Source organism: Xenopus laevis, chromosome 5L, assembly GCF_017654675.1.
Source record: "Xenopus laevis strain J_2021 chromosome 5L, Xenopus_laevis_v10.1, whole genome shotgun sequence".
Classification (NCBI taxonomy): Eukaryota; Metazoa; Chordata; class Amphibia; order Anura; family Pipidae; genus Xenopus; species Xenopus laevis.
This window is the reverse complement of record NC_054379.1, coordinates 14,963,817-14,990,317: the sequence shown is the minus strand read 5'-3', so window position 1 is coordinate 14,990,317 and position 26,501 is coordinate 14,963,817. Positions and strand designations below refer to the sequence as shown.

Genomic DNA, 26,501 nt, shown 5'->3' with positions numbered 1-26,501 from the left:
CACTCCCTTCCCACAGACTATTATCCACTGTTACTATAGACACCATCTCTCCCTACTATACCTGCTATCCCACAGTCACACTCCCTTCCCAGAGACTATTATCCACTGTTACTATAGACACCATCTCTCCCTACTATACCTGCTATTCCACAGTCACACTCCCTTCCCAGAGACTATAATCCACTGTTACTATAGGCACCATCTCTCCCTACTATACCTGCTATCCCACAGTCACAATCCCTTCCCAGAGACTATTATCCACTGTTACTATAGACACCATCTCTCCCTACTATACCTGCTATCCCACAGTCACACTCCCTTCCCAGAGACTATTATCCACTGTTATTATAGGCACCATCTCTCCCTACTATACCTGCTATCCCACAGTCACACTCCCTTCCCAGAGACTATTATCCACTGTTACTATAGACACCATCTCTCCCTACTATACCTGCTATCCCACAGTCACACTCCCTTCCCAGAGACTATAATCCACTGTTACTATAGGCACCATCTCTCCCTACTATACCTGCTATCCCACAGTCACACTCCCTTCCCAGAGACTATTATCCACTGTTACTATAGGCACCATCTCTCCCTACTATACCTGCTATCCCACAGTCACACTCCCTTACCAGAGACTATTATCCACTGTTACTATAGGCACCATCTCTCCCTACTATACCTGCTATCCCACAGTCACACTCCCTTCCCAGAGACTATTATCCCACTGTTACTATAGGCACCATCTCTCCCTACTATACCTGCTATCCCACAGTCACACTCCCTTCCCAGAGACTATTATCCACTGTTACTATAGGCACCATCTCTCCCTACTATCCCACAGCCATACTCCCTTAAAGGCATCTCTGCACCATAATACAACACAGTCCCTGCTTTATCTATTTTTTTTCTGGAAGTTTTGTTTTCATAAATAATTTGCAGAACTCCAATTGTGTTTGAGACTTGCCAGGACAATGAAATCTATCAATATGAAAGGAATGAAGTAAAAACAAAATAAATGCATAAAATGTTTTATTGCAATGGCAGAAGAGAACATATTTAAAAGTAATGCAGTGAATGATTAACATCTCTCTTGCTGGTAATATTATCAAGTAACTTGGCAAGGAGGCTGTTTGTAGGTTACTGGCAGGGTTTGGCTTGGAACACTTTTATGGGGCTATGACTCTTAACAGTAATTAAAAAAAAACAGCAGAGGGGAAATCCATGGCCAGCGTCCCACTCCTGCTGAATCAGTGTTGGTCGGGCTGCTGACCCTGCCTATGAAGACATCTGGGAGCAGAGTTTCATAAAGGACATGCTAATTATCATCAATGCATACCTCCCTCAGAAAAACACAATTGCGGCTCCTCATTTATGGGAAAACCCAAAACGGATGATTCATCCTGGGGTTTGTAAGAATGAGGGGTAAAAAATCATGAAACAACCTCAGAACTGTAGCAACGCAGCAATAAGGCCTTTGAAACATTAAAAAAAATGTTCCTTCATTTTAATTTTATTAGTGTTCTTGTAAAGATGTAGAACAGTGGAGGATTTGTGCTTATCATTTATCAAGACGTAGCCCGAAAAATGTGTTGATTAGAAGCATGGGAGCAGCAGTGAGGAGGAGTATCTGGTGACTGGATGATTGGTCTATGGTGCATATTTCACATTACAACGTGCATGTTTACTACATGTAGCTTTCTGTTGTTTTTAAAGAAAATGCTGCTGTCATTTACTGTCCTACATGTTAACCCTTATTGTTGACCAAGATAAAAAAAAACCAAAAACAACCCTTTAAATGACAATAAAACGTACCTTAAAGGAGAACTAAAGCCTAACTAAAGAAGTAGGTAGAAATGTTGTACATTATGTTTTGTGCTTCTGTACCAGCCCAAGGCAACTCTTTAGCTGTAAAGATCTGTGTCTCCAAAGATGCCCCAGTAGCTCCCCATCTTCTTTTCTGCTGATTCACTGCACATAAGAGTCCTGTGCGGGTCCATTTTTTGGAACCCGTACCCCACCCCACAACCTGCAATCCGCAACCCGGACCCGCATTCTTACCTGCTTGGACCCGCAGGTACCTTATCCGCAACCCGAACCAGCTGACCATCAAGAATCATTAAGTGCTGTCATTGTAAACCGGAAGTGACGAAGTAGATCAGAAAAAAGGAGTAAATATCGCTATTTAGAAGACTCGCGGCCCAACCCACAAACCTGCAGAACCGCGTCTACACCCACACCCGGGAACTTCTACCCACAACGTCAGGGTACTGCAGGTTTTTGCAGGTACCCGACCCGCTGCAGGACTCTACTGCACATGCTCTGTGCTGCTGTTGCTTATTGAGCTTAGGGGACCCACTCGCAATATACAGTACAGTATTGCTGTTTTAGCCTATGGGGGACCTCTTAGAACCTATTTGGAGTCGATTGGTGGACTTTGAAAAATTTAAGGCTTTTTGCGGAAAAAAGCTGAATCAAATTTGATCGAATGTGCTATTCCTTCGATTCGAATTTGGCCGACTTATTCAATTGAAACGGACCTATTCAACCAAAAAACAAAAAACCCACTTAATTTCAGTTGGTCTTTTTCAATTCGAAATTCGACCCTTGTTAAATATATCAATTTAAAGCCGTTTACAGGGTCGGCGACCCCCCCTTCCCAGAGCTGATTTAGAAGGTGGAAAAATTACACTTTACACTTTATTATTAGCAAAACGGTGACACATAGAAAATAGAAAGTAATTAGAAAAAGTTGTAATTTCTGGTGATCCATCTGAAAACAACTAGTTGTTTGAAGGTGAACAACCCCTTTAACTTATAGCAGCCACTAAAAAAGGCAAAGTGTAAGTCATTTGTCCTATCCGGGTGCACATGGGATGTCTTTTCTTCTCTTTTTTAATTCAGTCATATACCGTATATACTCAAGTATAAGCCGTCCCGAGTATAAGCCGAGGTACCTAATTTTACCTCCAAAAACTGGGAAAGCTTATTGACTCGAGTATAAGCCAAGGGTGAGAAATGCAGCAGCTTCTGGTAAGTTTGAATCAAAAAATTGAGGGTTTCTGCTCCCATTGGAGGTGCCGGCGTCTCGTTTTTGGATGCCGGCGACCATTCTTGGACGCCGGCGAACATTCTTGGAGACTATTCTTGAACGCCGGCGACTATTCTTGGAAGCCTGCGACTATTCTTAGGCGCCGGCGACCGTTTATGCTCTTGAGCCGAGTATAAGCCGAGGTTGAGTTTTTCAGCATATTTTGGGGGCTGAAAAACTCGGCTTATACTCGAGTATATACGGTATGTATATGTATCACTGGTTTTCGGAAAGCTGCATCAATTCATGAAATACAAAATTAATAAGAATATATGAAAAACTCAATCAATTGCATTTGAGGTTAAATTCAAATATTGCTTTTTGCATGCAATTGGTTGAGATTGTCATGTGATCTTATTAATTTTGTATTCATTTATGTTTTTGGGCTTTCTGCATTATGTCTATGAATAAGGACCGGAAGGGTTCAAAACGCGTCAGACATAATGTATCCAACTTCTAATGTGCATTTTAAAAGTGATCTATATATCACTAGTGATGGGCGAATTTGCGCCGTTTCGCCGAAAAATTGGCGAATTTCGCAAAACGGCGAAAAATTCGCGAAACGTCGCTTTTTGACGTCAGCGCCTGTTTTTGCCGCGAATTTTCACGGGCGTTTTGCGAATTTATTCGCTGGCGGCGAATCACGCAAATTCACCGCGAATTTGCGCCTGGCGAATAAATTCGCCCATCACTATATATTACAGAAGACGTGGCATATTTCTTGTTCTACTGCTACAAATTGCTCTGTTCTGTACCAGGACATGTTCATATAGCCTAAAAAGCATCTTTTCCGGTCCCCTCCTATTTATCTTCCTGGGTGTCATTCACACCAGTCTGCTAGGGTCAGCATATGATATATGACATTTCAGGGAAAAGAAACAATGTAAAAGCCATAAAATAAAAAAAAAGACTAACTGCACAGTACAATCCCAATACGCACCTCGTTTAAGAAGTTAATTTTAAGGTGGAGTTGGAACTTCCAGTAGAAGTACACAAACATCAGGCTCATCTACAACACTGACCACATGGAAAGAATTTCAAATTTAGGATGGGTTAGAATTTAGGATGGATTAGAGGTTTTCTATAAAAGAGATGTTTGGCCAAAAGGCATTTACCAGCAGATTTAGGGAGATGAACGATTTAAAAAAATAACTACCAGATGGCACTTACCGAGTTGGAGCAGTTGGAAAGATTACTTTGATATGTTTGAATGCCAAGTCTTGCTTTAAGATTTCCCTTATCCATGATTTAATTCCTTGACCCGAATGTCCTAGAGTCACAAAAAAGAAGGGCTAAAGATTATGCAATATGGCAAATACATTGTTTTCTAAAAACATAAAAGACATCCTTTTCAAAATCTCTAATGGGATCCTCATTAAGGCAACAGCTGGGCAATATCTCTTTCCAAAAGTCTCAATATTCCTCCTCCAACTATGGGGAAGTTAGAGTTGAGATGGATTAGCACCTTTAAGTTAACTTTTAGTATGTTATAGAATGGCCAATTTTAAGAAACTTTTCAATTAGCACTCATTATTTGTTTTTTTTATTGTTTTTTAATGATTTGCCTTCTTCCGATCTTTCAAATGGGGGTCACTGACCCCTTCTAAAAACAAATGCTTTGTAAGGCTACACATTAATTGTTATTGCTACTTTTTATTACTCATCTTTCTATTCAAACCCTCCTTTGCGAAAGATTTGGCTGAACACCGAACCAAACCCGAATTTGCATATGCAAATTAGGAGTGGGAAAACATTTTTTACTTCCTTGTTTTGTGGCAAAAAGCCACCTGATTTCCCTCCCTGTCCCTAATTTGAATATGCAAATTAGGATTCGGTTTGGCCTGGCAGAAGGATTCGCCCGAATCCTGCTGAAAAAGGCAGAATCCTAGTCGAATCCTGAACCGAATCCTGGATTCGGTGCATCCCTAGTATTCTGGGCAACAGTACACTATTTCCATTTACTTCTGTACAGTGATATACTGTTAGTTTTCAATTATCTTTTCCTTTAAAGCGTAACACAACAGTTAAATCATATAGTAGTGCTTATTGTAACATTTGCTTCCAGTTCAAGGCTCCACCTTTAAATAAGGTCAAATAACTAAAATGGTCTCCAAAATTGATGTTTCAGCATTCAAAATTCCATTGCCCAAAAGTATGTGCTAGATTCAACCCAATCTTGGGGAATATATATATATATTTTTTTTTTTTTAGGGCCAGTAGTAGTGGACAGGTGTTTGGGGTATATTTCTCCGGGACTGCAATGAGATGATTCTATTGATTGTTTTCTGTAACGGACCTAAGGTGATGATGCCACTTAAGTCTGAATTAATCTTTAATATATTAAGGACAACTATGAACAAAAGTGCATATTTGACCATGACTTGACAAGTGCACTGATTTGACATGGAAGGAAATTCAAGCAAGGGAGAGTCAGTTGACTCGAGGGTATGAAAATGATCACATTGGCTATGGTCTAGTGGCAGAGAATTAGCCTGGACCATAGTTTCTCCAAACAATTTTTTTGCACTGATCTTTAACGACTGTTTCCTTTATTGTTACACTTTATATTATAAAAAGTGATTAGCCTTCTAGAACAGTTAATCCAATTATAAATGAAATGCAAATAGGTCCTAGATGCAGATGTCTAAACTAGGGATGCAAGCATATGATCCCCCCCCCACACTTTTTTTCCCCTTTCGCTCCCCTTATTTGTATATGCAAATTAAGAATCGGTTCAGTATTCAGTCTAACCTTTCACGAAGGATTTGGCCGAATCCCAAATAGTGGATTCAGTGCATCCCTGGTTTAAACACATCTAAATGATCTGTAAATTAATCACTGCAAGGGGGGGTTATTTACTAAACTCCGAATAAAAAAATCACGAAAAATTCATTTTTTTTTCTCATAAAATCAGAAAATCCAGCATGTCAGACCTGTCGAGGTTGCATATGAGTCAATGGGAGAAGTCCCAATAATTTTTTGATGTGCGCTGGGTTTTGTGCAATACCCCAGAGTTTTCGGGTGAAAATTCTGAAAAAAATCGGATGAAAAATCCAAAAACAAATCGCAAAAATCTGATTTTTTTCCTGTAAAGCAAATTTTCGGGAAAATTTAATAATAAATAAGCTCAAAAAGCCAGAGCAGATTTGATCAGAGTTTGTAGCAGAAAATATTGAGATAAATTCGGACTTTGATAAATAACCCCCTTAAAGGGATACTGTCATGGGAAAAAAAAAAATTTTTCAAAATGAATCAGTTAATAGTGCTGCTCCAGCAGAATTCTGCACTGAAATCCATTTCTCAAAAGAGCAAACAGATTTTTTTTATATTCAATTTTGAAATCTGACATGGGGCTAGACATTTTGTCAATTTCCCAGCTGCCCCAAGTCATGTGACTTGTGCTCTGATAAACTTCAATCACTCTTTACTGCTGTATTGCAAGTTGGAGTGATATCACCCCCCTCCCTTTTCCCCCCAGCAGCCAAACAAAAGAACAATGGGAAGGTAACCAGATAGCAGCTCCCTAACACAAGATAACAGCTGCCTGGTAGATCTAAGAACAACACTCAATACTAAAAACCCATGTCTCACTGAGACACATTCCGTTACATTGAGAAGGAAAAACAGCAGCCTGCCAGAAAGCATTTCGCTCCTAAAGTGCTGGCACAAGTCACATGACCAGGGGCAGCTGGGAAATTGACAAAATGTCTAGCCCCATCTCAGATTTCAAAATTGAATATAAAAAAAGTCTGTTTGCTCTTTTGAGAAATGGATTTCAGTGCAGAATTCTGCTGGAGTAGCACTATTAACTGATGTGTTTTGAAAAAAAACATGTTTTCCGATGACAGGATCCCTTTAATGAATGCAATCCTTAGCAGCAGTGGAGAAATCTTTTATGCAGTAACAGCTTTACCCTTTATTGCTTGTTTGGCCACTACTATAGTCGTTATTATATTTTCCCACTTTCAGGCGACACAAATCAGAAAAGGCATCCAAACACAATTAAAGAGCGTGCTTGAAACTCTAAAGATTCATTTTGCAGTGGTTAAAACGGAGGTGAACATGACTCATGCCTCTGCCATTTAATAACGACCCACCCAGTTCTAATTTGATAATATAAACATGCATTCCTCTAAACGAATAACACAATGAGACAGCCACTCAGTTAAAAGTGAACTGCTAATTGCAACAATAATGAAAACGATGGTTCATTAAAGAACGTGCTAACTTTTTGGCAATGTGTTTAGAAAATCTACAATATACAAGTTTGGGTGGTAACAACTTGAAACACCTTCATATAGACTTATCCTCAAGTAGATAATAGGATTTAAACAAGATTCCTTGTAATAGCCAAGTGCAATATTGATACTATAGAAGTTTTGGTAGAAGACTGTGCTCTTTGCTACCCCTTGTACTTGTCTTCTTTCTTACCATCATCTTTTTACTACAATAACAAACTGGCAGTTCAATAAGTTGCAGTTGAAGACTTATTCAAGTACCGTATGTTTTTGTTACATTACTTAAAGGGGAGCCGTCAACCAAAAAAAATGTTCAAAATCCTATTTTATCAAATGAGTCAAGCAAAATGAACTTCCATTACATGGTATAAATTATTTGAATCTTTTTTCCTTCAGTCTGGGAATTCATAATTATAGCAAGCATGAAGCAGCCATTTTGTGGACACTGTTATTAAGGCAAGCCTTGTATCATCTCAGAATCTTGTTTGTCCACCAGCATCTGTCTCTTTTCAGTCTGTCTTCATGCAGGAGTTGGGAGCCTGCTTTTGAATGGTCCAGTGCAGCCTTTAGGGGGCTCCTTTTGCCTAGAAGATGTGTTAGAGCTCAGCTTTTTAAGGTCACCGGGGCTCCTTTTGCCTAGGCCCTAGAAGATGTATTAGAGCTCACTGTTTTAATCCTGTTTCTCTACATGCAGGATTCGTGTAAAAGTCAGTTATTTTGTTAGGTTTTACTTGTGCTGAAGTCAGTTATGTGAGTAAGTGCTAATACATCTGCTAGAAAAGGGAATCCCTGCCTAAAAGATATATTGGATCTAACTGTCAATGAAAATCGGACACCCCTGAATGAAGAGAAAATGAAGAGAGACAGATGCTGAGAGAAGTTTAGATTATTTTAAATATTTAGCAGGTTTCTTATTTCAGTGTGATGAAACGGATATTACATTTTCATTTTGTGTACAGTAGGGATGTTTGTGATTTAAGGTTCACATTGACTATTATGGAAATGTTGCAGTTACCTAGGTGGCGGAGCTAGATTGCATCTTGTTAAATTGCTTAAACCACTATTATAAATTCCCCAGGACCACAAAAAAGACCTTGATTGTCTCAGACAATCTCCCCTCTTGCCCACTAACTTTAACTTGCCTGATGGTGCTGCCCTCCTGCCCCTTAACTGCAGTTAGCACTGGATTTCCAATCAATATCGTGACCCTTCTTGCTCTAGCCCGGGGTTTCACATAAGCATAAAAACAGTCTCTGAGGATGCCAAATAAGGGCTGTGATTGTCTATTTGGAAACCAATATTTGGACTAATTACCTACAGGAGGCTCTATTTGGCAGTGCTCATGGTTTTTATGCAACTGAGACTTGCCTCCAAATCCAGGAATTCAAAAATAAGCACCTGCTTTGAGGCCACCAGGAACAACATCCATGGGGTTGGTGAGCAACAAGTTGCTAGCGAGCCACTGGTTGAGGATCACTGCTTTAGCATGTGTGTCCTGGGTTGAAGTTAATGACCCCATACTTACATTTATAACATTTACATTTAGTTGTATACCTGAATAGGGGTGCTGAAATAAGGTTTTTTCACACCAACAACTTCACAGAAGAAAAATTCATAATAATAACATAATTAATAACATAAGTTTGGTATATATTATGTATATAACCACTGCAAGTAGCATTTATGTAGCTACACTGCAATGGTACGGAGATGAAGGAAGTGGCGAGATGCCACGAAACGCGTCAATTGTGGGGGTGATATAACATCCATGTAATGTATTGACGGTTTTAATGGATATCTAATAAACACAGTTTTAATTTTCTCGACCACCGTGTGCTCCGTACCATTGTCTTCATTGCTGTCTAGTTCATCTGATTCCGGGGACGTAATCAACGTGTAGCACAGGTGTCTGTCTGGATTCACGGGACATGTTGGGGTGAGTGCTCGCATGTTGTGCCTACTACAACTATGTAGCTACACTGACTTCAAGTTCTTGAGAAGCATGCTGATTGGTACAGATGCCATATAATCCCATAATTATTAGGAAAGTGGATAGGGTAATTTGTCGTCCGGATCGCTACAACCGAACAGTTTGCTGTCTACCTGGTGCCAGGGTTCGGCATGTGGTTGATCGGATAGACAAATTATTGGGTGGGGCTGGGCACGACCCAGCTGTCTTAGTGCATATCGGTACTAATGACAAAATAAATGGTAGATGGAAGACCTTAAAGAATGATTTCAGGGATCTAGGCTCTAAGATCAAGGAAAGGTCTTCCAATGTAATCTTTTCTGAAATTTTGCCTGTGCCACGTGCAAGTTTAGGAAAACAGCGGGAGATTAGGGAGCTTAATGCGTGGCTCAAGTCTTGGTGCAGGAAGGAAGGGTTTGGGTTCCTAGAGCACTGGGCTGACTTTTCGTTGGGGTACAACCTATATAGCCGTGACGGTTTGCACCTCAATGGAAGGGGGTCCGCGGTGCTAGGGGAAAGAATGGCTAAGAGGTTGGAGGAGTGTTTAAACTAGGCAAGAGGGGGGTGGGTGAGATAAAGGATTATGGGGAAGCTAGTGTAGACGGGGTAGTGGGGTTAGTAAGGGGTCATGGGGGAGGAGTGAGGGGGGCATACAGTTTACCAGCTAAGGAGGTCCCTCTGTTACAAGGAAAACAGAATAATACTAACTTAACGTATAATTCTTCACTAAGTAATGCACATTTCAAAAGTAAAAGTAGTAACCTCCGCTGTTTGCTGGCAAATGCACGGAGTTTGTCAGGTAAAATGGGAGACCTAGAATTAATTGCATGCTCTAAAAATTATGATATAATTGGTATCACTGAGACCTGGTGGGATGAAACATGTGACTGGATTGTGAATTTAAATGGTTACACCCTTTTTAGGAGGGACAGAGGGATTAAAAAGGGTGGAGGAGTGGGTTTGTATGTAAAGCCTGAATTAAAGCCATGCGCTAAAGAAATAAAAATAGCTGGTACTGGTGAGGGTGTAGAATCACTCTGGGTAGAGATTTCGACTGGGCAAAAGGTATCAAAAAGAATTATCATTGGTGTATGCTATAAACCACCTCGTATAAGTGTCGAGTATGAAGCCCAGCTACTCTTGCAGATACAAGCGGCTTCACAGCTGGGTCAAGTTGTTGCTATGGGTGACTTCAATTATCCAGACATTGACTGGGGTAATGGGGTTGCTAAGACAGAAAAAGCTAATAGGTTTGTAAATATGCTGAATGACAACTTTTTATTCCAGCTCGTTCAAGAACCTACTAGGAATAACTCTCTTTTGGACCTTGTAATAACTAACAATACTGAACTCATCTCTAACATTTGTGTGGGTGAGCATTTAGGGAATAGTGATCATAACATGGTCTCCTTTGAGATTCTGTTGCAGAAGCAATTCTATAAGGGAGTAACTAAAACACTAAATTTCAGACGTGCAAACTTTGACAGTATAAGGGCATCTCTGCAACATATTAAGTGGGAAATGCTTTTCACAGGGTTAAACACAGAACAAAAATGGGAAGTCTTTAAAATGCTGCTTAATAAATATACTTGTCAGTATATTCCACTTGTAAGCAAGGAACGTCGTTGCAAAGCAAAACCTTTTTGGTTCAATAGAAGCGTTGGTGTTGAGGTGGGTAAGAAAAGACGTGCTTTTAAGGCTTTCAAGTTAGCTGGTACAGCCGAAACATTTATAAGGTACAAGGAGGCCAATAAATCATGCAAAGAAGCTATAAGGCAAGCTAAAATTGCTATAGAAAAGGATATTGCAGCAAGCAGTAAAAAAAATCCCAAATTATTTTTTAAATATGTCAATAGTAAAAAAATGAAGCAGGAAGGGGTGGGACCCTTACTATCAGAGGGGGATCAGCTGGTTGATGAAAACAAAATAAAAGCGCAGATTCTGAACTCGTATTTTTCATCTGTTTACACAAATGAAGAACCAGTAAGTGAAGGTTTCCTTCTTAACACTCCCAATTCTAGTAATACAACTAATGATGCATGGTTCACACAAGAAGAAATTCAAAAGAGACTTGAACAGGTTAAGATTAACAAAGGTCCAGGGCCAGATGGTATTCATCCCAGGGTAATTAGCGAGCTTAGCTCTGTGATTGCCAAACCTCTTTACTTAATTTTTCAGGATTCATTGAGATCTGGTATTGTGCCAAGAGACTGGCGAATTGCTAATGTGGTGCCTCTATTCAAAAAAGGATCCCGTTCTCAGCCTCAAAACTATAGGCCAGTTAGTCTGACGTCAGTATTAGGAAAGCTTTTCGAAGGGTTAATAAAGGATAAGATACTGGACTTCATAGCAAATCATAATACTATGAGTTTGTGCCAGCATGGTTTTATGCGTAATAGATCTTGCCAGACTAACTTAATTTCTTTTTACGAGAATGTAAGTAGAGACCTCGATTCTGGGATGGCAGTGGATGTGATTTACTTAGACTTTGCTAAAGCATTTGATACAGTGCCACACAAAAGGTTACTGGTTAAATTAAGGAATGTTGGCCTGGAACATAGTATTTGTACCTGGATAGCGAACTGGCTAAAAGATAGACTACAAAGAGTGGTGGTAAATGGAACATTTTCTAATTGGACCAGTGTTGTTAGTGGAGTACCGCAGGGCTCTGTACTAGGTCCCTTGCTTTTCAACTTGTTTATTAATGACCTGGAGGTGGGCATTGAAAGTACTGTTTCTATTTTTGCAGATGATACTAAATTGTGCAGAACTATAGGTTCCATGCAGGATGCTGCCACTTTGCAAAGTGATCTGTCTAAACTGGAAAACTGGGCAGCAAACTGGAAAATGAGGTTCAATGTTGATAAATGCAAGGTTATGCACTTTGGCAAAAATAATATAAATGCAAGTTATACACTAAATGGCAATGTGTTGGGAGTTTCCTTAAATGAAAAGGATCTAGGGGTCTTTGTAGATAACACGTTGTCTAATTCTGGGCAGTGTCATTCTGTGGCTACTAAAGCAAATAAAGTTCTGTCTTGCATAAAAAAGGGCATTAACTCAAGGGATGAAAACATAATTATGCCTCTTTATAGGTCCCTGGTAAGGCCTCATCTGGAGTATGCAGTTCAGTTTTGGACTCCAGTCCTTAAGAGGGATATAAATGAGCTGGAGAGAGTGCAGAGACGTGCAACTAAATTGGTTAGAGGGACGGAAGACTTAAATTATGAGGGTAGACTGTCAAGGTTGGGGTTGTTTTCTCTGGAAAAAAGGCGCTTGCGAGGGGACATGATTACACTTTACAAGTACATTAGAGGACATTATAGACAAATGTCAGGGGACCTTTTTACCCATAAAGTGGATCACCGTACCAGAGGCCACCCCTTTAGACTAGAAGAAAAGAACTTTCATTTGAAGCAACGTAGAGGGTTCTTCACAGTCAGGACAGTGAGGTTGTGGAATGCACTGCCGGGTGATGTTGTGATGGCTGATTCAGTTAATGCCTTTAAGAATGGCTTGGATGATTTTTTGGACAGACATAATATTAAAGGCTATTGTGATACTAAACTCTATAGTTAATATAGGTATGGGTATATAGAATTTTAATTAAAAGTAGGGAGGGGTGTGTGTATGGATGCTGGGTTTTCATTTGGAGGGGTTGAACTTGATGGACTTTGTCTTTTTTCAACCCAATTTAACTATGTAACTATGTAACTATATGGAGGGCTACAATGTGATTAATTCGTTAAGCCAGTGATCCCCAGCCAGTGACTCCTGAGCAACATGTTGCTCACAAACCCCTTGTCTGTTGCTCCCAGAGGCCTCAAAGCAGGTGCTTATTTTTTAAATCCTGGCTTGGAGGCAAGTTTTGGTTGTATAAAACCAGGTGTACTCCCAAACAGAGCTGCCAGTCCACATATGGACTACCAAATAGCCAATCACAGCCCTTATTTGGCAATCCTGGAAACATTTCCATGCTTGTATTGCTCCCCAACGCTCTTTATAATTGCTTGTGGCACATGGGTGAAAAAAGGTTGTGGACCCCTCCTGTAAGACAGAAGCAAAATACATAGTTCAACCTGATGCTGCACGTAGTCAAAAGTCTTCAGCGCAAAACGTATTCATTGCTCAGGAGAAACATTTTTCTTTTCCCATACCAATTTTTATACTTCTCCTTTCTCCATCACCCCCAAGGAAAGAGCAAAACAGGGTTGTGATGGAAAATGGTCATCATCAATAACTTAAAACCATTCTTTAAGGTCTATAAACCTCTGGAAAATGTTACAGGTTCTTGAATGCAAAGCTTCTTCATGCAAAGACGTGTATTTCAACAGTCATTTTATTTTCATCTCTACAGAGATTAACATAATTTTTATGAGCTTTGAATCCACTTGCTTCGGAAAGCATTAGTATCGGTGTGTTTAGAACAGTGCTGACATTACAAAGCGTATGCCTGCTCATGTGTATCCATCCTATGACTAATTCTACATTAATCATGGGTCAGAAAGTGACAAGCCACAACAGATGCAGCAGAGTGCCCAGATCTAAATGTTTCATGGCCAATAAGAAGCCAAACTTGTGAAGTTCAAAAGCCTTGAGTGTTGACCATTAGGTAGTGACTCACAAACAGCTCCTCATAATCTCAAGCCAATGATCTCATGCCCATTAGAGGCGCCTCGCTCGTTAACGTTGGACTCATTGTACACTATAATTGTCATCTGTTCAAGGTACAAAAAGCAAATCTTTTAATAGACTACATGACTACTCTGACATGTACAGAAGAAATTAACTTCATTGGCAGTGGAGATGCAATCGTTTGAGGTCCAACAAAATGATTAACCAATTAAAGACAATGGAAGGTTGAATCCTTAACAGGAAAAGATTGCTAAATGAGTTAAAGCCTAATTAACTTAGGCTACATCATCACAATGGTCATTTTGCAAACCCTTGATGTCATGCCCATCACTTTTTTTTTTAGAAGAGAGGATAGCATGGACTTCAGAAGAGTTTCTAAGGGTAAGGGCACACGGGCAGATTCGTCGCCTCTGTGACAAATCGTCTCTTGTTCGGGGCAACTGCCTTCCCGCCAGCTATAATGAAAAATCGCCAGCAGGATGGCACTCACGGCGCTTCGTCTACTTCGGAAATGAAGCACCGCGGGTGCTTTCCCGCTGGCAATGTTTCATTATAGCTGGCGGGAAGGCAGTTGCCCCGAACAAGAGACGATTTGTCACAGAGGTGACGAATCTGCCCGACGGCGGAAGGTAGGGGAAGGCAGTTCGGGATATTGCCAACTAATCTCCACGAATCTGCCCCTGTGCCCTTACCCTTACAAACTTGAACTTAAATGATGCCCAGAAATAGGTTTGAAATACAAAAAAAAACCAACCAAAAACTAGAAGACATCTCTGTAAAGGGATGTCCACCTTTCCACAAAGTCCTACCCAAAGCCGGAAGCAATTTTGGGTATCTGGAGTTGTAAGCGCCAAAAAGTGTGCCAACTACAATACCTTATAACTTTAGATACAAACACCGAAAATAATCAAATCTGATGTAAGAGCTTCTATGAAGGAGGATATGGCAGAAGCAGTTCCGTTTCTAAGAACAATACTTCAGTTGATTTTGGATTGTATTTAAAAGCTATTCTACATATATATGCTGCAGGTTCTGTTAATATGTAAGTTGTTTTGGGTTTAATATATGAATTGTTTTTGGTTTATGTAGTTTCACTTTGATTTTGGTATAGAATTACTAGAGGATGTGGCGTATATTTTTGAGCTATGGAAGTAATGAAATGCCTTGTATGTTGTATATGTAACTTTTTTCAACGGAAAATACCTACATACAGAGGAGTTTCGCAGTTGGAGGTACCATAAACTGAGAAATCGAAGGATTTATGTACTAACTACACAACCCTAGTCCTACCAATGCGGTTGAACCACACACAGCTAAAACACCTTGAATTCCCCACCAAAGATATTGCTGAATATCACACTGAGTATGCGGTTCTGTAAACATAAGAATTTTTAACTAAAAATACAAACCCAAGAATATTGGGTCACGGAGATGACACCTCTGCCTTAGTGTGAAATGTGAGTTTGTGATGTTAAAGAGTACAAGCAACATGGAGAACCTAATGCACTTATTTAGGTTAACTAAAAAGGAGTACTATTTGGGGGGGGGGGGTAATTTACAGACACCCCAAATGTAAGTGAAAAAGCACTAAGGGGCGCATTTTGACTCTCCTTAATTCTCTTTTAAGTAGTACTTGAGTCCGGGCTTTGGAAGTGCTCTGCACCTGGTACTACAGGTATGGATCCTGTTATTTTGAATGCTTAGGACAAGGGGTTTTCCGAATAACGGATCTTTCAGTAATTTGGATCTTCATACCTTAAGCCTACTAAAAAAACCATGTAAACAATAAATAAACCCAATAGAATTCTATTGGATTCAATAAGAATTAATTATATCTTAGTTGGGATCAAGTACAACGTACTGTTTTACTATTACAGAGAAATTAAAAAATTTGATTATTTGTATAAAATGGAATATATGGGAGACATCCTTTCTGTAATTTGGAACTTTCTGGATAACAGGTTTCTGGATAACTAATGAAAATACCTGTATATAGAAAAAGCCAACACAAGGTTCAGAGAGCAGTACTGTTGGCTACATAGCAACCATGTCCATGTCTACCATGGGGTAGGTGGAAGTTATGGGGTTCCATTACAGGCTATCTTTTGGAAAATCACTAAAAATTTAATTTTCTTTCATTAGGACAAAGTTTTACATCTCCTCTAAGATATAACACATCGTTTGCTCTGCAATTAATCACAGACATGCAGAAATTTCCAGCTTGGTTTGCTTATGGAAAAAGTTTCATCCCTAAATTATTATCTGGTGCCATAAACACAAAGTCCTTTTTTTATTGGCCTCTCTAGTCCAGTGTAAAAATGGTATAAATAAATATCATTTGGCTATTAGCACAGTGGAACAAGCAAATTACTGACCTTTCAGGCTACAAGGTGTCATTCTGTGTTTTGTGCAAAAAAAAAAAAAAAGGGGAAAAAATATTTAACAAACAGTTAATCATTTTTAACAGAGATGTTCATTTGTCAAGATCCCAAAATAGAGCTTAAGGGCAATTATTCTGGCTGAGTAATGTTTCAGGCTTCTGACTCAACAATTACCACTTTTAGCAAAGAGAGGATGGATGACCTGCAAATCTCAGAGACTTGTCCCTCGCACATCCAAGACAGGATAAGACGGCAGTACATAAAACAGCAATTACTCATAGTCAAGTTAAGTCCCTTCATCTGCACAGCACTAAATTAAAAGCATATGCAAAGCAGCACAAGTTTTTATCCTTTGGGGCACAAAAAATGCACTTTGGTGTGCATCTTTAAGTATTCCTGGGGTTACAAACGGAGCCCCAGGCAAAAAAAAAAAGTTAGGAAATCCATAGTTAGAGCATCCTAAATATTATAGGAGAAATAAACCCTTGCTACTAAAATCCCCTACCCTACATAGACCCCCTTTCCTTTTCCCCCCCAGCCAAGGTGTTACCCTTAGTAAACGACCCTAACTCTTTACTTACCCCTCTTTGCAGATTCAATGCATCAGATTTCACGGACGCCATCATCTTCAACCCAAACCTGAAGTAGATATTCAGCCTGAACCAGTGGGTCCCCACAGGCTTTACAACAATTAAAGCAAGGCTCTATACTAGGGATGCTCCAAACTCACTATTTTGGTTCGGCCGAAACCCCTGAATCCTTTGTGGAAGATTCGGCCGAATTCCTAACCGAATCCTAATTTGAATATGTAAATTAGCGGTGGGAAGGGGAAAACATTTTTTACTTCCTTGTTTGTGACAAAAAGTTACGCGACTTCCCTCCCCGTTCCTAATTTGTATATGCATACTCAGGGCTTGGTAAAAATACTATTTTCTTTTGCATATGCAAATTGGGATTTGGTTCAGCCAGGCAGAAGAATTCGACCAAATCCTGCTAAAAACGTCAGAATCCTGCCCGAATGCCGTACTGAATCCTGGATTCAGTGCATCCCTAGTCTATACTGGAGCATGGAGACCTATGCCTTTGGGCGATTAATGTGAAAGGGTACAAAGTGTAAAAGACATGGAAGACTGTGGCTGATCTTTGGATATTGCACCCTGCCACTTAGTAAATGAGGCTTACATAAACCCATTTGCCATTGTACTTTTCACTGGGAAATGGGTTGAATATACATCACAGCAAAATTACACGAATCTGAAGCAATACAGCAAATAGATTTGATGTTCTACTTAGGGGTGCATCAAATCCACTATTTTGGATTTGGCCGAACCTCCGAATCCTTCTTGAAAGATTCGGCCAAAGACCGAACCGATGGGAAGGGGGAAACATGTTTTACTTCCTTGTTTTGTGACAAAAAGTTACGCAATTTCCCGCCGCCCCTAATTTGCATATGTAAATTAGGATTTGCGTCGGCCTGGCAGAAGGATTCGGGCAAATCCCGAAACGGATCCTGGATTCAGTGCATCCCTAGTTCTACTAATGTTACACGGCAACCCTTTTGAAATAAATAGAAAGAAAAGTGGTATAAAGGTTATACCTTTATTGGCTAACTAAGATAATCATAGCAAGCTTTCAGAACATTTTAGTTCATTTATCAAGCTGATTACAATGAAGCTGTGGTGTGTGTGTGTGTGTGTGTGTGTGTGTGTGTGTGTGTGTGTGTGTGTGTGTGTGTGTGTGTGTGTGTGTGTGTGTGTGTGTGTGTGTGTGTGTGTGTGTGTGTGTGTGTGTGTGTGTGTGTGTGTGTGTGTGTGTGTGTGTGTGTGTGTGTGTGTGTGTGTGTGTGTGTGTGTGTGTGTCATCATTAAGCTCATAGGTCAAATGACCAAAGTCATTTACAAGGGGATCTGCTTCTACACTCCAAAAATTCAGCCCTAATTTATACTCCGCCTCTTTGACCCACATTATCTTGTACCTTATCCGCTTGTCTCTTGCAGATCCCCTCGTGAATGACTTTTGACACCTTACACATAGATTGATATTCCTTTTTGTTAGACATTTGACCTATGAGCTGAATGTTGTTTATATATATATATATATATATATATATATATATATATATATATATACCAGAGAACACCATGAGCTGAATGTTGTTTATATATATATATATATATATATATATATATATATATATACCAGAGAACACCACAGCTTCATTGTAATCATCTTGAAAAAGGAACTAAAATATTCTGAAAGCTTGCTATGATTATATTAGTTAGCCAACAAAGGTATCACCTTTATACCACTTTTGTTATTTTTTTATTTCAAAAGGGTTGCCCTGTAACATTTTTACTGGCCAACGCGGTACAACAACTTTACCTGCATGTTCTACTAACAAACATTCGAATGATATTTTTACTTTTGACCATCGAGTCTTTGGCAAATAATCACAGGTAATCAAATTGGCCAGTTCCGCTGAGAGCTGCTTCTCATTTGCCTAAATGGTAAATGTCTATTAATGTCGTCACCGGTTTTGAGTAAAACGGACACCTCTCTGTGAATTCCCCCCAAGAGAACGACCCTTGTGAATGTATCTCAGCATATTGATGATTTGGCATTGAAGGAAGAGTCAGAAAAGCTCAGCAAGTACAGAGAAATGTTACAAGCCACACTGGATCATAAGGAGGGTGCTTAGCGGCTACAGCCAATGATATTATGCCAATTTCCATTTCACTACACTGATTCCCTACCATGGTAGAAGGTGTCAGGGCACACCCTTGGCCCTTGTAGAATCCTGTATGCCAACTCTGGATTACTTAACATGAAATAACCAGCTCTTCCGATTTAGGAAAGACTACTCCCACTTTGCTCTGGGTCTGATGTGCATAATTGCATATAGTATTTTTATCAAGCCCTGAGTATGGAAACTTGAGAAAAAGAGCAGCTCTGTTTTTACGGGATAAACCCTAATGACATATAGTTGTATCTTTGTTTTAGCAATAATGCCCAAGATTACCGGTATGGGACCTGTTATTCAGAATGCTCTGGTCCTGGGGTTTTCCGGATAAGGGGTCTTTCCGTTATTTGTATCTCCATGCACCTTAAAAAAGTCTATTTAAGTCTTTAAGGTAACTTTTATTATGTTAAAGAACGACCAATTCTAAGCAACTTTTCAATTGGTTTTAATTTTTTTTATAGTCTTATAGTTATTTGTCTTTTTGTTCTGATTACTTGCAGCATTCAAATGGGCTTCGCTGTCCCCTTCTAAAAAAACAAATGCTCTGTAAGGCTACCAATGTATTGTTATTGCTACTTTTTATTACTGATCCTTCTATTCAGACTCTCTCCTATTCATAGTCCAGTCTCTTATCCAAATCAATGCATGGTTGCTAGGGTGATTTGGACCCTAGTTACCAGATTGCTTAAAATGCAAATTGGAGAGCTGCTGAAGAAAAAGCTAAATAACTCAAAAACCTTCAATAATAAAAAAAATGAAAACAAATTACAAATTCTCTCTGAATAACCCTCTCTACATCATACTAAAAGTTAACTCAGAGGTGAACAATCCCTTTGTCTATTGTAAAATCATGTAAACATTAAAATAAACCCATAGGATTGTTTTGCCTCCAATAAGGATTGATTATATCTTAGATGGGATCAAGTACAAGCTATTGTTTCATCATTAAAGGAGACATATAGGATAAATGAAAACACCCTAATTTTGTAGGCAATTATAAGTAATATATGATGTTGCCTTTAAATAGTGCTACAAATTTATATTATCTTTAAAAATAGTCCCTTTATTGGAGCTCCTTATAGATGTTCTCTGGTCCCTTTCTGTGTTTCAAATGAGGGTAGGGCGTGTCCTAACCCTGCCAGAAGCACAGTAGGAGGGGGACAGCCAATCACAGCCCTGCAGTCACACAAACACAGACAGGCTTCAGTTCCCTATCAGGTCCTGCTATCTGCTGATTGGTTCCTGTCCTACGATGCAGTGAGCTGCCGGTTCACCTGCACAGCCTGGGAATTCAGGAAACGGGAAGTGGAATAGAAAGGAGGGATTTTTTGCAGAAATATTCAATAAATCAGCCTGAAACACTACTTTTTTAACCACAATTCTTCTATATCTAAATGAGTAAAATGCACTGGTACATTCTTATTTTTTACAAAAAAATTTCTCCTTTAACAGTGGTCGGAGTTCTGTATTATGTGGGTATAATAATAAAAATACATCACTTCACAAAGGGAAGTGCTGGTCCAGGACTTGTTTATTTCAAGTTACAATTGTATGTTCAAAATTGACCTTGCACCCGCAAGATAGATGGATATATAGCCCAGGCATACCAAATACTTGCTACCATATTTGTGGTTATTTTGCTTTTTATTCAGCAGCTCTTTGGTTGGCAGTTTCAGTAATCTGGTTGCTAGGGTCCACATTCCCCTAGCAACCATGCATGAGAGACTGTAATATGAATAGTAGAGGCCTGAATAGAAAGAGGAGTAATAAAAAAAAAGTTACAATAACAATATATTTGTATACTTACAGAGCATGTGTTTTTTAGATGAGGCAAGTGTAGGGTTGCCACCTTTGCTGGTGGCTAAACCCGAACAAAGACTGCATTGGGGGTGGAGCAGTGTTGACACAAGAGGCCGACATAATGAAGTCACTTAGACGCAACTGGCTGGATTTCCATCTAGTTTTCTCAATGTTGTAAATCTGACAGAAAGTTGTGATGTCCATTGCAAAACCACACTTGTGGCAACCCTATCTCTTATCTATATTCTGTCTGATTAGTATACCCAATCCTTTAATTACAGGTATGGCATCTATTTTACAGAACTCAGTTGTCCAAAAAGCTCTGAAGTATAGCCATGCTAATTTAGAAAAACAATTTCTTATTATTGATTGATTTGCTCTTTTTTTTGTTTTGTTTCTGTAATAAGAAATTAACCTCACTTGATAATTCCTTTATTGGCCCAATTATCGTTCTGTTTTCACTGAAAACGGAACAGAAACTTGAGACCCGAAAAGGCCTTAGAAAAACCCAAACTGTTCGGGTCAAAACCGACCAGGTGGCAACCCTGGGTCAGTGACCCCCGGCCCCATCGGAAAGCTGGAAAAAGAGTCAAAAGAAGGAGGAATATGATTAAAAAACTATAACATTAACGGAAAAGTTGAAAAGAATTATAATATACTAAAAGTGACCCACTTCTTCAAGGATAAGAAGGGCTAGTTTCTTTTTTTAAGGTTGCCCAATCCTTACTGCTTTAGCAATGCATTACTACCTTGTCTGAGTTTCATATAATACAAAACAAGAGGCCTACAATCCCATAGCAAGCAATCATGACAATTACAACTAGTAGCCCTAGTGTAAACTTTGCTACTGATTATGTACCACACAGGCTGCCGTTGTACTGAAACTCCCAGCATTCCTCGGTACAACACCTGCCGTGGTCCAATTCTCCGTTTGAGGGGGCCGCGGGTAGATGATTCTTTCTCTCAGTCTCACTCACATCTAAAGCCCTTAAAAGTAGGGAGAGTAATAAATAACCTGATCCGTGAAGGAAGATAACGGAAGCCGTATGCTTCCCAGCTGGAGCCACCACACATCGGGATAAAGAGAAGGGCGCCGCCATGTTGGGAGTTCCGGCTGACGTATCTAATTGCGCATGCGCGGGGTAACGCGCTGATTCCTAAACAAGGCGTTTTTTTTTTCATTTCAGAGCTGAGTTGACAATAATAGCGGCAGCATGTCTTCTCTGACTGTGGCTGCTTTGTCGTTTATCGGGTTAGGAACAGAACAGCCCCATGTCCCCTCGGGCTCATCCGCCCTTTTTTTCATTAATTCATAAAGTTGCCAACATTTAATAACACGTTTTCATGGTTCTCTATTTTTACGGTATGGTGTATAATGTTTCCAGTCTGGGCAAGTGAAATATGAGCCACGTGGCAAAGCCGAACTAATTTGTGTTATAGGAGCCACATGTTGAAAGGCTACAAGCAATATTCTCTCCCTAAAAAGCTACACAAACTTTGGGGAGATAAACTCGTGAGGCAACTTCGGAAAACGAAACATCGCGAGTCGCTGGCGATTTTTCATTATAGCCGGCGGGAAGGCAGTTCGGCCCAAAGAAGAGGATTTTTGTCACCGGGGCGACTAATCTCCCCAAATCTGCCCGTGTGCCCTGACCCTTATAGGTTTTTCTCTGCTATTTTTCATCAAAAGCAGAGGAGATGGGGACAAAAGTTACCTTCCTACATTTGCAGGAAACATTAAAGAATCAACAATTTAATATCTGAATTTGTATAATAAACAAATGGCATTATCTTTTGTTTGTTGTTTACTGATTGTATGTTCTTTCTTGTTATTGCTTTTATTATTAATAAAAAATCCTATTTGATCCCATTGTAAGCAGCAGTCCTGTCCTGCTTTATGGCTGAGATTCTAGCTATCTGTATAACAGAGCATTCTGTCCCAGTGGCTGCACAGATCCTATCTGATCCCCATTGTAAGCAGCAGTCCTGTCCTGCTTTATGGCAGCTGAGATTCTAGCTATCTGTATAACAGAGCATTCTGTCCCAGTGGCTGCACAGATCCTATCTGATCCCCATTGTAAGCAGCAGTCCTGTCCTGCTTTATGGCAGCTGAGATTCTAGCTATTTGTATAACAGAGCATTCTGTCACAGTGACTGCACGGATCCAATCTGATCCCCATTGTAAGTAGGGTTGCCACCTGGCCGGTAAAAATAATGGTTGATCCCAATATTATTAATAGGGAAAAAGATTAATATATATGAAGGCCGGTATTTTTTTCCAGAAAAGGTGGCAACCCTAATTGTAATTAGCAGTCCTGCCCTGCTTTATGGCTGAGATTATAGCTGTCTGTATAACAGAGCATTCTGTCCCAGTGACTGCACAGATCCTATCTGATCCCCATTGTAAGCAGCAGTCCTGCCCTGCTTTATGGCTGAGATTCTAGCTATCTGTATAACAGAGCATTCTGTCCCAGTGACTGCACGGATCCAATCTGATCCCCATTGTAAGCAGCAGTCCTGTCCTGCTTTATGGCTGAGATTCTAGCTATCTGTATAACAGAGTATTCTGTCCCAGTGGCTGCACAGATCCTATCTGATCCCTATTGTAAGCAGCAGTCCTGTCCTGCTTTATGGCTGAGATTCTAGCTATCTGTATAACAGAGCATTCTGTCCCAGTGACTGCACGGATCCAATCTGATCCCCATTGTAAGCAGCAGTCCTGTCTTGCTTTATGGCTGAGATTCTAGCTATCTGTATAACAGAGCATTCTGTCCCAGTGACTGCACAGCAGGCCCGGCCTGGCAATCTGTGGGTTCTGGCTAATGTCAGAGGGGCTGCTGTAAAGTCCCATAGACAATCACTAATTAGTGGGCTGGTTGAGTACTATTTGGGCCTCTGAGTACTTGGAATGCCAGGGCCTATTTTGACTCCCAGTCCAGACCTGCTGCACAGATCCTATCTGATCTCCATTTTAAGCAGCAGCCCTGCCTTGCTTTATGGCTGATATTCTAGCTATCTGTATAACAGAGCATTCTGATGCCATACACTATAGTAAGGCTGTTATGGATCACACTCTACCAGTTACATACCCAGATAGGTCTGATACTATGCAATCAAGTGTGGCAGTTATTATGGATAATGTTGTACATTATATATCCCATAATATGTCTGATGCTATGCCTGGCTGAGAAGGGAGGGGGAGAGGCGCATGGAACTGCTCTGAATGAAGAGGTGGATGGGGAGAAAGAAGGAGTGCATGGGAGTATTAAAGGTGCAAAAAAGCAGGTTGTGAATGTAAAAGTGAATGTGGGTGGAAAGGGTTGGGGGTGATGAGGATTTGGGGGGAAGGCATGTCTGGGAGCTGAGCAGATTGAAGGGAATGTGACTGAGCAGGATCAGATGTCAAAAAGGCATCATGTGGCTTAAATCTGGTGGATGGGGAGGAGATGCCAGGAAGCAGATACATTTGCAGGAAACTAATTAAAGTATCAACAATTTAATATCTGAATTTGTATAATAAGCAAATGTTGTTTACTGATAGTATGTTCTTGTTATTGCTTTTATGGTTGATAAAAATTCCTATCTGATCCCCGTTGTAAGCAGCAGTCCTGTCCTGCTTTGTGGCTGACATTCAAACTATATTTATTACAGTTCATGCTGTGTTCATTAGAACTACATGGAGAAGGTGCTTGTGTGTCGTTTAAAATGTGCTCTGGGGAACACGTACTTATTGATCACTAATTACCAATTGGTAGCTCTTCCTTATGCAACTAGTTAATCATTTAACTATGTGTAGGTATAGATAAAGGACTACACTTTCTGCTCAGACCCTCAGAAGATGCTGGAACTTTACGAAATGCTTTGTTCCATCATCCAATGACCTCTTAAAATCTGTTTTTTTTCCCCTTATATCAATTTTCTTTTAATCCACCGTGGCTCTTATGGGACATCGCTTTTAAATTTGGTTTGTTAATAAATGGAAGGTTTGAGGACAGAATAAAAAGGTTTACTTCTTTTATGTACATATTCAGACATTGGTTAAGGTTTTTTTTTCTAGTCGAAATTTAGCTTTTGAAATTACACTCTGGGCAGGTTTATTGTATATAGCATGCATGAGCTGTGCTCAACATAAAACACATCACAGTTTTACTGCCCAGGTGCACTCTGTTTGGAGTAAAATGAAGATCAGAGAATACATTACTGTTCACCATGGTCTTTATAAAAATAAACACAAAATATATATTTATATATAAAAATCCATACGCTTTCATTATAAAGAAAACATTTAATGGAGCTGCGTTTTTTTCCCTTGAGCTTTTACATTTTATTAAATTGCATTTTTAATGTCCTTTTTTTCTTTTAGCAAATGGTTGAAAAATCTTACTGTTTTTGAGTGTTTTAAAGGTTATAGTAGAGAAGTTTGGCCATGCTGGTGTGTAAAAACTCAATTGGCCCTGCTGAACCAGACCCGCACCCATCTGCTGCCTGTGCCCCCTTATCTACCCACCCCCTGGCCTCACGAGAGAGAACAGGTATGCACGGAGAGCCCAGAGAGGGGTTGCGGTTGGGAGGTCCCTGTATCAGAAGCCCCAGTGGGCCTCAGACCCTCTAGTTCAACACTGGACACAAGTGGTGTTTGCTGGTAGCTGAGGAAGAATATGGAAGGGGATACATTTGTCCAGGTTCCTCTTCTTTTTACTGCTCTACAGCAGCATTTTAATACTTCAGCAATATCAATAACGAGCATAATTAGCTTGTTAGCGGACTGCTATACTCTCAGGACTATAGTGTTCAATGGTCCCTGCCTGTCAGTAACCACCTCAGATGAGAGGCTGGTAGGAGGGAGCCTGTGTGCTGCGTAACCCATGTTAAGCATGTTGTCAAATAGAGAGTATAGGAAGTTATGTTCAAGAAGGTGATTTAATTGTAACAATGGTAACCAGTAGCTTTGCAGAATACGATGGAATCAAGTCCACTACACACAGAGGTTAGGCAGATAACAAGAGAAAGTTCTTAGGCAGGCAAGAGATCTGGGGCAGATAGAGTTCAATCATAGATGGGGATAGGCCAAGATCAGAGGCTGGTCTGTCATAATCGGAGACAGGCCAAGGTCAGTCTCAGAATGTCCAGAAAACAGGTCAAAATTCAATAATGACAAACACAGGAACAAAAGCAAGGATTCAGGAACAAGGCTGAAACAGGAACCAGACTGAACTTAATGATCCAACCCCTGGGAGGTAGGAGGGGACAGGCTTAAATAGGCCCATAATGACCAGATTATAGGCCCTGGCCTATAGGCCCTGGCTTTAATGAGAGTGAGGATGGAGACATAGGAAATAGCAGAGGTAGCAGATGTCTATATGGACAGTTGTGAGCAGCAAACTCCAAATGCCTCCAGTCACTTAGCAGCATACAACACCTGCTGAATACCATGCAGGCCAGGGCTTGAATCCCCAAGAATCCGGATATGGCCATTGTGGATGCCGGTGGGATGTTTAGAGTCATAATCAGGGCTGCCATCAGAAATCATTTGGCTCCATACTTGGTTATTGTCCCAGTACTCCCAACAAGTAGAATTTGGTCCAGATTAAATAAAATTGCTCATCTCAATTGACCAGACCACACATTTTAATCTACCTAGTCA

The 26,501-nt window shown here is 40.1% G+C and overlaps 1 protein-coding gene across 3 annotated transcripts in view; it reads right to left on the bottom strand.

Moving 5' to 3' along the window:
* lyplal1.L (lysophospholipase-like 1 L homeolog) overlaps positions 1-22,029 on the bottom strand; it is a 37,467-nt gene extending 15,438 nt beyond the window's left edge. The window contains exons 1-3 of one of the 3 annotated variants that reach the window (XM_018262611.2): positions 21,873-21,955; positions 16,312-16,334; positions 4,265-4,364 (exon numbers count right to left, since the gene is read on the bottom strand). In XM_018262611.2, the coding sequence (XP_018118100.1) occupies positions 4,265-4,364; positions 16,312-16,334; positions 21,873-21,931 (182 nt within the window). In that variant the 5' untranslated portion in view covers positions 21,932-21,955. Of the gene's footprint in view, positions 1-4,264; positions 4,365-16,311; positions 16,335-21,872 lie in introns of all 3 variants that reach the window. The other 2 variants (XM_041562548.1, XM_018262610.2) reach the window with 2 other exon arrangements.
* Between the last annotated feature and the right edge of the window lie 4,472 nt (positions 22,030-26,501).